At 39.6% G+C, this 13,875-nt stretch overlaps 1 protein-coding gene across 7 annotated transcripts in view; it reads left to right on the top strand.

Moving 5' to 3' along the window:
* prrc2c (proline-rich coiled-coil 2C) overlaps positions 1–13,875 on the top strand; it is an 83,860-nt gene that overhangs the window by 30,924 nt on the left and 39,061 nt on the right. For all 7 annotated transcript variants that reach the window (XM_048539434.2, XM_059647775.1, XM_059647772.1 and 4 more), the window contains exons 6-14: positions 895–1,130; positions 2,849–2,910; positions 4,372–4,505; positions 4,588–4,678; positions 5,563–5,755; positions 6,558–6,644; positions 6,808–7,510; positions 10,478–10,650; positions 12,674–12,959. In XM_048539434.2, the coding sequence (XP_048395391.1) occupies positions 895–1,130; positions 2,849–2,910; positions 4,372–4,505; positions 4,588–4,678; positions 5,563–5,755; positions 6,558–6,644; positions 6,808–7,510; positions 10,478–10,650; positions 12,674–12,959 (1,965 nt within the window). The remainder of the gene's footprint in view (positions 1–894; positions 1,131–2,848; positions 2,911–4,371; positions 4,506–4,587; positions 4,679–5,562; positions 5,756–6,557; positions 6,645–6,807; positions 7,511–10,477; positions 10,651–12,673; positions 12,960–13,875) is intronic.

Genomic DNA, 13,875 nt, shown 5'->3' with positions numbered 1-13,875 from the left:
TAGTGAGGTAGTTGTCTGGCTGGAGGGCCTGAGCTATGTGCAGTGTGGGTGAAGTTGTTTTTCTTGAAACTGGGCTGAGGGTGGTCTTGATAGGTGTGTACAATTGAATGGCATCGACAGGGTTGGTAGGAATATGTTTTTCCCATCAGAAGTGTGATTAATAACCAGAGGGCATTGATTTAAGGTAGGAGGGAAGTTGAAAAAATATTTATATCAAGAGGCTGGTGGGAGTGTGGAATTCTGTCTCGGGTGGTGATTGAGGCATGAAGACCCATAATATACAAGCAGTATTTATATCATCAGGCATTACTATAGCCTCCAGGTCTGTAGACCAAGAGCTGGGAAATGGGACAAATATTGTCAGATCTTTGACCAGATAGACATGATGTGCCAAATCACTGCCACCTGTGCTGTAAATGAGAGTCAAAGAGTATAAGATTTGTTTAGGTCTTCAGACTTACGGAATTGTGGTTTTGTTCTATTTGGGATTTCCAAACTTAACAGCTTTAAACAAAAACTTAATGCCCCCTAACCACCACATGAAATGAATTGGGCTTCTGCCCTGGGGCCATAACATTTTAATCTTATTCTCATTGAGCAACTCCTGTACTCTTAAATGGTTTTGGAAGGACCAGAGCAATAAAAATATCTTTAGAATGAAGCTTGAAGAACAGTTAAAATAACTAAATATTAGGGTGGGGAAAAAAAATCTGCATTGCGTTTCCAAATTAATCCAGGTATATGCCAAATAATACCAAGTAATACCTGAAAAGCAATAGGCAAGCAGCAATTATGTTTTGGATGGCATATCTAGTAGGGATCTGATGCTGTTTGAGGCATCCAACAGAGAACCAATTTATATGTAAGTATGTTAATCTTTATTGCACTCTGTAGATGTAACCAGTTGGCGAGATGGTGGAGGGAAAACCCTTCCCATAATGCCTGGATGCCTAGATCAAGATGGCAGGCCTTGTAATTTAGAAGATGGAGGGACTGGTACATCAGAACTGAATGACAAAGGTCTTGACAAACGGGATGGACGGGAAAAGGCATCATTACCACTTTCTAAGATAAATGGACAGCTGATTATTCCACCTGCACCACAGTTTAGAGGACTAATGCCACCTTATGTAAGTATTGGCCTTGTCTAGTCATTTGATAGTACAAAACTTGAGTATTTCTGAAAAATGGTGACTGGTGACTGATGACTGCCTAACTGTTAAATTTTAAACTGTGCAGTTTGACTGATTATTCAGTGCGTTACCTTAACAAGTGAACCTGAGAATGAGTGATACCCTATTTTGTTGAGTTGAAATAGGTGCAGAGCTAAGATGTTCTTTCTGTCAGGAACAAGACCCATGTATTAATATGTATAATGGCCAGTGCAATCGAGGACACCATGCTACAAGCCCAACTGACAATCTGAAATTGGTTGTCAGTACAAGGTATTGCACAATTCAGTTCATCTAACAAATGTCCAATTGTGAAATCGTATCCAATACTGGACACCTGAGTTTTGTGTGGTCTGGTTAGGTACAATTGGTATAACACAAAGGATGCTGAAAATCTTGAAAACAAAAACAAATTGTTCGAGAAACCCAGCATAGCTGGCAGCATCTGTGGTGAGAAACAGTTAGTGTTTTGAGCACAGTGATCTTTCTTCAGAACAGAAAAGTCACTCGCATTAACTCTTTCTCTCCACAGGTGCTGCCAGACCTCCTGAATTTCTCCAGCAGTTTCTGTATTTGTTTGGGTACAGTTGGTACTGTGTTGTGAATGGCTGAAATGATATGCTGTTTGATCAGCCAGTAATTTTGGCCGTCCAGCCTACATACCTTGCATCGTATCAGCACTGCCTGATTTTATTTTAGTTTTGCTTAGTTTTCCAATTAACCTTCAGTCATTAACTAACTAGTGTTTTCTCCGTGGCATTCACCTTTATCAATAAGTTGTAGTCGTTGACCTATGTCAGCTTGTCATTTCTTCGTCCTTGGCGTACGCCACATCCCCACAGCCTCCCTTCTTCAGATGGTCTACAAAAAGCATTAAGAAGAATGAGCATTTTTTTTAGTGTTATAAGGATAAATATTGTCCAGGACATGAGGATTAGCAGTCATTTCAAATAGCATGTAGCAATATTTTTAAAATCCACCTGAATTGAGACAGAATGCTGCTGTTGAACAGCTCATCCAGAAGTTAGCATTTCTGATTCTCAGGCAGTGTTGACACTGAGGTAGGTGCATTTTTGGAATGTCATATTTAGAAAATGAATATACAATGGGCAGTTTGAGGCAGAAACGTTTAGTCAGTTGTTTGAAGATTCCAACCTCTGTAGAGTGGCTATGATCAAATTACTGTTGATAAATGTCTACTAAGTTAGCATGCTATCAGTTAGTTATCCTCCTTGAGACTATGTCAGAACCTAAAAGGTGAATCTCTTCATAATTTGCCTGCATTGTTTGGTGAAACTAGTCCATGTCTTCTAATCTAAGGTCAACTTTGGGAATCAGTCCCCCCCCCAAAAAAAACCCAGTCCTTACTTTAAGGTGATGATTATAATCAATCTCTTTGTCAAGCATTTAACCTCATGTCTCCAAGGTAGGATTATGACCTGCTTAACTTTGTTAGGCACCTTGGGATGTTTTACCAAATTTTCAAAGCTCGAAATAAAGGCGACTCATTTTTGAAATTTACACTTAAACCTGAGAGTTACTCAGCAAGTGCATTTGAACTAAAAATTATGAAGGGAAGTGAAACAGAATTCATTAAGAAAATAACATTCCTGACTAATCTACTAACATTTAAGTTAAAACAGTGGATCAGTTCTTTTTTTCTTTTTAACTTTCAGATGTCTCACTCATCTAAAATGCAATTGCCACATCGACTATCATACCCAGCACCAAATATCAAGTATGTATACTGTAAATTATAAGGATTAATGCTTAAGGTGTGTATACAGCTGTTTATTCAGATCTCTGAAATTGTTTATGAAGTAACTTACTTCATGCTTTCATGGATTGATGTAAATTTTCAGTTTTCATAAATCTCAAGTCAGTTACTGTAATGCAAACATCTATATTGTCTTATTGCACGTAACTGAGCTAAAACAAATTAAAACCCTGTCGACAGGAAGCATTGGGCTGGATTTTCATGAGGAATGGCACACTCATGCAGATGCCATTCTGGCTCTTTTATCTGAAAGAAGGGAGCTCTGCAATTTCGTGAGAAGATTCTGCTCAGGGCACCTTTGGAAATGCAGAGCTATACTTCTATCCTCTCTGATGAAGGGTCTAGGCCTGAAATGTCAGTTTTTGTGCTCTTGAGATGCTGCTTGGCCTGCTGTGTTCATCCAGCTTCACACTATTATGCTATACTTCCATTCTGACAGCTTTGTGCTCCAAAAGAACTTTCAGAGAAAAACAGACTGTCCTCTTTTCATAGCAGTCAGCTGCCATATTTTGGGAATTTAAAGGTTGCGGGCGTGGAGTGTCAGTTCAGGCTCTGGAGTAATACAAGTGTTCTAGGGCAGGTATCGTTGGAAATACGAGGTAAGTGTAGGAGCTGTATGTGAATTACTAAGGAGGTACACCATGTATCTAATAGACAGCCTTTCCCTGAGTGACTATTTTACATAATTTCATGAGAGCCATCCAAAGTTCCTGATTTTAAATAGACTCATTCAGAGAGATCCTGGCATGGTATAACCTTCTAATGGAAAATCCAAATTCCTGGGCAATTCCTTCAGAGTGCACAATAATGGAGAATTCTACAGGGTCCTCTTATATGACTCCTATCTATGCTGGTGTCACATCTAAATAACAATGCACATATAGGAGTAGCTCAATGATATGCCCTTAAAACGTATCCATTTCACAGACAGCTCACTACATTCAGCTTTAGTGATGTGTTTATTGGGGACAGGAGCAAACTGAATTACAGCTGCAGCTGTTAAATATGATGTCCAGAGATGTTTTTGATTTGTAAAATGAAAGACAATTTTTACAGACATAGCATTATTTCAAGTTGAAATTAAGTTTGATTAAATGTCTACCTTTAGTGGATATTTCCTTTTTACAATGAATGTAATTGTTTAATTTTCAGGTTGTATGTAGCCGGATAGCCAGGCAATCCTTTATGTAGGATTCTTCACAGATCTTAAATCTTACCCTTTTTTGTAGTATTTGAAACATTTCTGCAGCTTTTGTCTCCTCCACACCCTGCTATGCTTTGTATTTGTATTTCATTTGTATTGTATCTTATTAGTTGAGATTAGTTGATACCCAAATGTTATGTCTTCTTAATCAACCGTTGTTCCTCAGTTTGGATATTCTGCTAACTTTATTTTTCTTGATCCTGTCCAATGCTGGTTAGGAGCCAAAGTAGCTCATTAAGGCAACAGCATTCTCAGTGGTGTCAAGATCTTCATGAGCGACCCTCCATTATTAGTGCAAGTGAATTGAAGGAACTTGATAACCTGGACACAGAAAATGATGATGGCTGGGCAGGTAATGTGACAAAAATGTTACAGCTCAATTTTCAGCTGAGCCTTGAATGGCGTAATTCACTTCAACATTTCTTGCACTTCAGGAGCACAGTCTGAGGTGGATTATACAGAGAAACTAAATTTTAGTGATGAGGACGAGGGAACATCTACGAAGAAGGATGAAGAAGAAAGCTGGTATGGTTCAATTTCTAATTGTGTTGTTATAGCCAAAGCTACAAATTTGTTTGCTAGACATTGACTTGCATTGTTATAAGAATTACAGCATTTTAAGTTATTGCACTTTTCTAACATAAAGTAAAGATTAGCATTTCGGATTTTAACAACTGCATTTTTAGGTAAAGTTCAGATTGGTCTGAAAAGACATATCAACCAGAAATTCATTCCCATTGTAGAATATTGTGTAGACCTGCCGGTCAGTTAATTATTGTTCAAGATTTCTTGAAACACTTCTACTGGTAAACATGTTGAGCCGACTTTGTTTCTTTGAGCTGGCCTCAAACTGAAACTTCTTTTATTGTTTGAATTGAGAGTTCACTTCCAAAGGTTGGTGCTTGTCAAGGTGTATCACTCACTAAAATCATTACCAACAATAATAGAACGTTGGCTGTGGATGCTAATCAGGTTGTCTTATCTATGTTTGACCTGTTTTCGTGGCCCTGAAGTTAATGCTGAAGACTCCCAGGGTCAGTTCTCTTGATTTCATTACTCTGTTCCCACCTTTGGCATGTCTGCTACGACTGGGCTAAGGGATACTGTAGACATGGTGTATCAGGCACTTCATTTATTCACTGAAATTGGCTAACTTTCAGTTCAGCATTTAATTTTGGAATTGTTTTCTCCTTTTATTTTCTATGCTTTGGCTGAACTTCTTTGGGGTAAACACCTTTATGTTCAAAATTTATCTTGGCCTAAAGTTAAAATCCTGTTAACAATTTCTGAAATTACAATACATGCACAGTTGGAGGGGAATCGACGGGTATAACAACCAACCTGCGATTTTGTTTGTTGCAATGTCATGTTTTGGAAAGTGCTGATGCTTACTTATAATTTCTTTTAAGTGATGACAGGGATGAACAAATCAGCAAAGCTGAGCAACTTGGAACAAAAACTTCAGAGAGCTTTAATGGTCCAAAAGAAATCAATGAGTGTCCTGGAAATAAAACTTCATCAAATGAGAGTGCTACAATGCAGGTGGCTTCACAGTCACCAACCAAGATCTCTTCCATCAGAAGCCTACAGACCGATCGTCAGGTAGACTTTCAATTTAAATCTCATTGAGAGCATGACACTTTTGGTATATAAATAATAGCATTCACATTGGAAAGAAAAACTTGGATTTGCACTGTGCCTTCAAAATTTCAGCATCCCATTATGGTTTGCATCCAGTGAAGTACAGTTCATTGTTGAAATGCCAGCCACGTGTACTTAACTTGTGCATTCTTTTCATTTTGCTGTATGTGTTTCCTCATCTTTCTATGCTTTCGATGCATAAAACTATTTTTTGAAAATGGTAAATGTTAACTCTCAGCACTTGAGTTCAACAATGTCTCCACTTATAAAATTAACTTCATTATTTTGACTTTGTTACTTGGGTTATTTAAATTTTGTTTTGAAATGTTGTCACTCTTCTTCGTACAAATATTTTTCAGAATGAAAATTTAATGTATGCTGTTATGAATCAAAAAAAAATTCATGTACTTGTTTTGAGTACAACCTCCCAAAGGTGCCCTGAATTTGGATTGTAAATGATACTCTAATCTCAAGGCAAGACTAAGAAAGTTTTTTGGTGAATGAGTGTATATCACTAATTTCCCCTTCAGATAAATCAGAAAGTTTGTGCAAAACAATGTAACTGGCATGCTTGATCTCATTTGTACTTGTTTAATCTCTAATACAAGTACTAATTTTAGTTCTAAATGTCACCTCTGTTCTGGTAAAACATCTGACTTGTGATTCCGTTCCCCTATGTCCAAGCTTGGATCATTGACCGGTTTAATTGTTGTTTTTGGGTATAAAAATTTAGACTAAAGGCTGATATTTGTTTACACTTTAGGAATCAGGGCGGTCAGCAGTGCAGGCTGTGGTACGTGAATTGCGTGGACTGGGGAATACGTCTGTCAATCAGAAACCAGCTCCCCAGGTAATTTAAACAACAAAAACTATCACTGGGAACGTATTTAGTATTAAAACTGAGTCGCTATCATCTCACATCTTTATTCAGTAAAGTGAGATCTTTTGGTAATAGGCCAATTTTAGGGATTTGGTTAGAAATTTCTTCATTGTGCTTTTCAATTAAATCACAGCACCCGTCTCCACCAAATCGTCAGATTGGACCCGGAAAGTACGCCGCTGCCAAACCATCGTTATTACCAAGTGATAGCGATGAAGCTTGGAGGCAAAGGAGGAAACCATCAATGTCTGATCTTTCCGCAGCAGTTGAAAGAGCTAGAAAACGACGTGAGGAAGAAGAACGACGAATGGAGGAACAACGTTTGGCAGCCTGCGCAGCAAAACTGAAGAAACTTGATGAAAAATATGGAACGCTCTCAAAAGAGAAAAAGGAAAATGCGAAGGAGAAAGATAAGATAAAAATAATTGAAAAAGAAAATACTAAGGATATTGAGAAGGAAAATACAAAATGCAATGAGAACGACAAAGCTAACAGGAAAGAAAATGAGGGTGAGAAATGGAAAGAAACTGAGAAGCAACAGGAGAAGGAGCAAGAACAGGAAAAGGTGGCAGAACAGCGAAAGGAGAAGGAACCTGAGAAGAAAGAACATGAAAAAAAAGAGCAGGAAGAACAACAAGGACAAGAGGAGAAAATAGAAAAGGAATTTGTGCCAGAACTAGAACAGCCACAGCAGCAGGAGCAAGAACAGGAAACTGAAAAGGAGGAGGAAAAAGATGAAGTGGAAGGGGAACCTGAGCAGAGACAAGAGGAACCTCGGAGTGAACCTGATGACTTCAAAGGCCAGAAGGAGGAGGATGATTTGAAAAAAACAGAAGGTGAGAGCAACATTAAAACTGTTGTAGGTATTTAGTTCATAAGTCATTTTATGGACAGCTAGCATATCATCTACAGAGTTTGGATTCTAACTTAGTGCCTATTTCAACTGAAGTTCAATTTTAATAGTTAACAGCAGTTTGATTATACGGGATTAGTCTAAAGTTTAGCAGTGCTGCAAATTCAAAAGTGAATAAGTTTTAAGTTAATTGTCTTTTAAGTTTCAAAGGATAAGGCACTCTTGTATTCTGAGAACTGATCTGCTTTTGCATGTGCATCTTATCTCTGTCATCCTTGAGGAATCAGGGTACAGATCGCCAATGGATGACTTAATACTGCAGGCAATGACACACAGGAATTCCCTGTCTATCCTGACAGACCCAGAGGTTTTGCACGATCTGTTGGAACCTGTCAATGGAAGGGACTGGGTTGGTTAATGTCTGGGGTGGACCCTGCCAGTTTATGGATCCACTAATATTGAGGATCAAGTATAATATGTACAGAGATTAGTTTTGTTCCACACATTTGGCCTAAGTTTTCGCATTTTGTTTGGATTATTCATTTGGTGCAATCATAAATATACATTGGTATTAGTTTCTCAATAGTTGATATATAGGCTGTATTGTCCATTGAAGAGACTGTGACAGTTTATGGATTTTGTGAAGAAAGTTCACAATCTGGTGTATTTTAAATTCTTTTGAGATATCAATGCCTTTAATGATCACCTATTACAAAAAATATAACTGGAATTTTATCATCTCAACTTACTTATTTTTAGTTTCTTACTCATGCACCCGTTTAAGTTAGCTTTATTTAGTTATTGGCTTGTATGGAATTGGGGTGAAAGTGTGCCTTGGACATGGGAGAATGGTGGCCATGATGTTACATAGAAAGCTTCGGGTTTCCTTTGCTGCTTGAACTTAGTGAGTAGGGGTCTAGATTCCACCCTACCTCAATACTTGAGTCAATGCTTGTTAACACACTTTCTCTGACTAGAAATTTTTAAATTCATTTTGTGGGATGTGGGCATTGCTGGCTGGCCAGCATTTATTGCCCATCCCTATTTGCCCTTGAAGGTTTTGGTGAGCTGTCTTTTTGAACCACTGCAGTCCACCTGCCGTGGGTTGACCGACAATGCCATTGGTGAGGGAATCCAGGATTTTGACCCACCGACAGTGAGGGAACGGCAATATATTTCCAAGTCAGGATGGCGAGCGGCTTGGTGGAAACTTGCAATGGGTGGTGCTCCCATATATCTGCTGCCCTTATCCTTCTACGTGGTAGTGGTCTTGGGTTTGGAAGGTACTGTCTGAGGGTCTTTGAATTTCTGCAAATAGTACGCACCACTGTTAACTGAGCCGTGCTGGAGAGATTGGATGCTTGTAGATGTAGTGCCAGTCAAATGGGTTACTTTGTCCTGGATGCTGTCAAGCTTCTAGTATGTTCTTGGAGCTGCGCCCATCCATGCAAGTGGGGAGTATTCCATCATACTCCTTATGTGTGCCTTGGAGACAGTGGACAGCTTCAAGGAGTCAGGAAGAGAGTTACTTACTGCAGTGTTCTTAGCTTCTGAGCCGCTCTGGTGGCCACCATGTTTATGTGGTCTGTCCGGTTCAGAAATCCTCCACTTGGAAAGTTTAGCTTATCTGTTGTATGTTCTTGTGCGATGCTGCTACACGTTGAGGTTATGATGCTTTGTTTTATCTCTTCTGTTCATTTCCAAGGTTTTTGTTTGAGTTAATTTCTGGACTTGTGTTCTCCACTTGCATAATCATGAATCCCCAAGATTGTCATTTCTTGCCAGTTTGGGCCTCTTGCTCACCCTAATTTTAAATCCTCAGCATTGTTGCTCCACAATGTTTTTAGCTGTCTCAGTCCTAAACTTTGGAATTCTCTTGCTCGATACCTCTGCTTCCTTACCGCTCTTCCTTTAAGACACTTGTCAACATGTGGTTTTTTAAATCAAACGTTTGGTTCAGTTTTTTAAGTAGAGAAATTACTAGATTAGAAATTGAGATTACAGAAATCTGAAGTGCTGAGGGACCTAGGGATGCAGAAGGTGATTAGAAAAGTGAATTCAATGTAGCATTTATTGCAAGGGAAATGGAACAGCAGAGAGATGATTTTTTTTTTTGCAGGCTGTATCAGGCATTACTGAATACTGCAGCTTTAGTCTCCCTATTTGCAAGCACATATAATTGTTTTAGAGCAGTTTACAAAAGGTTTTTTCACTCCTTTCCTAAGCAAATGAACAAAGTTTGAGTAAGTTAGACCTGTGTTTAAAAGAATGAGAGGTGATCTTACTGAAACATAAATGTGAGGTGAGTATTACATGGATGCTTCCCCTCTTTGGGGAGACAACATCAGTTTCAGTATAGTGGACTCCCTTTTTTTAAGTCCTGTTCCGGTGTTCAAGTCCAAATATCCCTGTGGCTTGGCGTCTCTATTTATTTGATATTTCTGTGAAGTGCCCTGGATATTTCACTGTCTTAAAGACATTACACAAGTTCATTATTGTTCATTCATAGATTTAAAATGTCTTTGAAATCTTTCAGTTTCTTGCTGTGTGGTGTCCATGTTGCTTTAGACAATATGGGCAGTTTTTCGGGCAGTTTACCTTTCAGAAACTCCTCAGGCTACCACATCTGAAGTGACTCGGCGGTACAGGTATTTAGTAGGGCCAACGCATTCTATAATTAGGCACTTTACTATAATTCTGTTTGAGCAGGTGCTTTCTGTGGACGATTTGACTGCCCTTGGCATTTTATTGTACACGAATAACATGCTCTCAAAATCGTGAAGGTAGCTGATTGAGTGTTTGCTCTTCTACAGCCTCTGAGTGCGGTCTGCGACATAATGTTCTGAACTTGTCTGTACATATAAATATGGTTAATTTTCACATGTTATGGCCCAGTATTGATAATGCAATGTAGAAACTAAACATCAAGATTATATTCCTATATTGGCAGATGATATATCTCCACCTATTGATCAACTGGACAGCACTTTAAATGAAAAGGAGGTTACTCCAACATCAAATGACGTCGATGGTGATTTGGGGTCCCAGACACGACCTGCTGTTCCCACAGGTTATTCAAAGCAGTTTCAGAAGTCATTACCACCTCGATTCCAGCGTCAACAGGTAAGAAGTCAAGTAGCATTTTGAGAGAAAAATATGTCGTGGATCCAACAGGGATCAGACTGTTTGGATCTGGTAAAACATTGGTTTAATTTAATGATCGAAGAGTAAAAGATCCTCTGGAAAGCAGTGACCCATGGCATGGTGGAATTTAGAATTCAGTATGAGAAAGAAACATGAGATAGTAGTATCTGTGCTAAGCTTAAATAAGAGTAATGATAAAGGTTCACAGACAGAATTGGATGAAGTGAAGTGGGAAGGAGTTTAGCAAAGAACCTGTTGGTGAACAGATGTCTAGGAAAGTAGGTCATAATTCACAGGAAAGCAATATCCCAGTGAGGAAGCAGGCTTCTGGGAATGGAAGGAAGTAACCACGGATGATAATGAAGATGAGGATTGTATCAAATTGAAAGAAAATTAAAAACAAAGAAAACAATTATCGATAATCCAAAGAACTGTGAAAGTTTTAAACCAACAAAAGACAACTAAATATATTAGAGAAGAAAATTCAACTTTCAGGGTGAACTAGCACATAATATATAAACAGACAGTAAGGCAGGAGGAATGGAGGAACTGAATATTATTTCAGTCAAGAAAACCTACAATGCTGCAACACAGATTTTGGGGTTCCTCGGCCATAAATCTCAAATAAAAGCAAAGTTCAAGCAATAGGGAACGCAAATGGGACATTGGCAATTTATTTCAAAAGGAATGGAGTTTGAAACAGAAGCCTTTCTCTGTTTATGTCCCGCTATCTAAGTAAAGATGTACTGGCATTCGAGGCATTCTAGAGTGGGTTGACTAGATTGATCTCTGGTGTGGAAAGATTTTGCTCAAGAGGAGATAGAGTAGTTTGGGTCTGTACTTCTTGGTGTTTAGAAGAAGAGAAGGTAACTTTTACTGGAACGTAATATTCTTGGGAGGCTAACAGGGTAGATGCTGAGCAGTTGTTTTCCCTTCTGGGGAAAGTTATGTCCTCTGGTCCTATATTTCAGTAAGGCAGGTGAAACTACCTGAGAGTATGGAATCGGTGGAAATATTTACTGCAGAGGGCTGTAGAGGCAAGATCATTAATTATATTCAAGGCTGACATAGACAGCGTTTTTAACTGGCAAGAGTTCTGGGGAAAATGCAGGAAAGTGGAGCTCACATGATCAAATGCGATTTCATTGAATGGCATTGAAGATGTAACAGATTGAAGAGCCTACATCATCTGCTTAAGGTCTGATGGACTAAAAGATGGCTGAATTGGTTTAAAGGAGCACCCATATAGCAGGCAGCAGTGTTTTAATTTTTTTTAACATAGTTACAACTTAAACCAAGGACTTGCTAGTGCCTTGTATTGTTCCCCCTGCTGCCATTGTGACCCGGCAGTGGAAAATATATCTGGCCGGTAAATCTCACTTTGATTTTGAAATCTGGAGACCTAACTCCTTACTTTTAGCTTTGCTTGTTGCATGCTCTGTGACCATGTCCTTGCTCCTCTCTCTGCACTCCAATGGGACTGTCTCTTCCTTCCAGACTGGCAGTTGATTACACCATTGTTCTGCCATTCTAACATCCAGATCACTTAATCTGAAGCATCACAGTGTTTCTCCTCTAGGACGTGCCCAGTTGCCCCCCTCTCAAACACGCACGCACGCACACTGTTAGCTTGCCTCATCTCCATGGACGCTGCCTCATTCATTGTGATCGCCAGAATTTTTCATTTTCAGCAGATACCAGCATCTACAATAATTTGCTCCTTCAGTACGTCTGCTTATGATTTGCTAACTATTTTACGTCACAGCCTGCGACATACAATTATGCACCTTGGAATAGGTAAGTTTGAAATAGTTGACTGATGAGGATGCCTAATCTATGAAACGGAAAACTCTCCTCCACTCTTAAAGGTTTTGATTTCAACACCCAAATAAAAATGAATATCTGCCAGATCAATATATAATCTGTGCTGCAACTAAAATGCCAATAACCTATCATTGCCATCCATACATTGAAATGCTTTAATGAAGTTTGTTCTTTTTAGGAACAGATGATGAAACAACAATGGCAGCAGCAACCATCAGGTGTTCATCAACAAACACCATCTCAAACTCCAGCCCAGCCTCCGACTCAAGCTCAGCCTCAGCCTGCTGGAGCTCCTGTACCACCTCCCCAGCACAGGTCCTTGTACCAGACTCCCTTAGCCCCACCTCATCATCAACATTTGGCTTCTATGGGATTTGATCCACGTTGGATTATGATGCAGTCCTACATGGATCCACGAATGATTTCTGGAAGGCCACCAATGGACATGACACAAATACACCCTGGTAACTAATTTAAAAGTAACAGTTTTTTGTGATACTTTTATTTTAATTCGACTGCTGTCTTTGTTTGCACTTTAAGTGCTCTGAGGTAAAGCTGAGTAGGAGTACCAATTGCTGCACTGAGCCATGCAGCAAAATGAACATTTGGAGTTGAAAGCCAGCAAGATTAATGTTAACTAATGCGCAGCTTCAATTATCTTGGGTGTCCAACACTACTAATAGCTTAACACTAACTGTAGAGAGTCAGAACATTTACAGCACAAAAAAGTCATTTACCCATTGTGAGATATTAAAGAACTGCAGATGCTGGAGTCAGATAAGTGTGGAGTTGGAGTACAGCAAACCAGGCAGCATCAGAGAAGCAGGAAAGCTGACTGTTTAGGTTGGGATCCTCCTTCAGAAGTGGGGAGGGGGAAGAGAACTGGGAAATAGAGGGGATGGGTGGGGCTGGGAATGGTGATAGGTGAGTGAGGTGGAGGGACGGATAGCTGGGAGAGAAAATGGACAAGTTGTGTCAGGTCAAGGAGGCGGGGATGAGAGGGAGGGTTGCTCATGGGATGAGGCTGGGGAGTGTAAAATCCTCAATTCAAAATATGGGGTGCTGCTCCTCCAGTTTCCGTGTGGTATCATTGTGACACTGGTGGCCCAGCATGGACGTGTCACGTCAGGGATGGGAGACGGAGGTAAAATGGTTTGCGACTGGAAGGTGATGTCATTTATCGCGAACAGCTTTTTTTCAGGGCCAAAGAGATTACTGGGGGTTGCAGTGGGAGAGAGATCCACTGAGGTCTTTCAGGCAGGAGGAGGACAACCTCTTCAAAGGCGGGCATATCTTTGGAAGAGGCTCTGCAGTGGGGTTATAATCCACTCAGATGGTAAGAACTGAAGCTGCTGGAGTTAGAGATAACACAACCCACTC

Source organism: Stegostoma tigrinum, chromosome 8 (genome assembly GCF_030684315.1).
Source record: "Stegostoma tigrinum isolate sSteTig4 chromosome 8, sSteTig4.hap1, whole genome shotgun sequence".
Classification (NCBI taxonomy): domain Eukaryota; kingdom Metazoa; phylum Chordata; class Chondrichthyes; order Orectolobiformes; family Stegostomatidae; genus Stegostoma; species Stegostoma tigrinum.
This window is presented reverse-complemented; position numbering and strand designations above follow the sequence as displayed.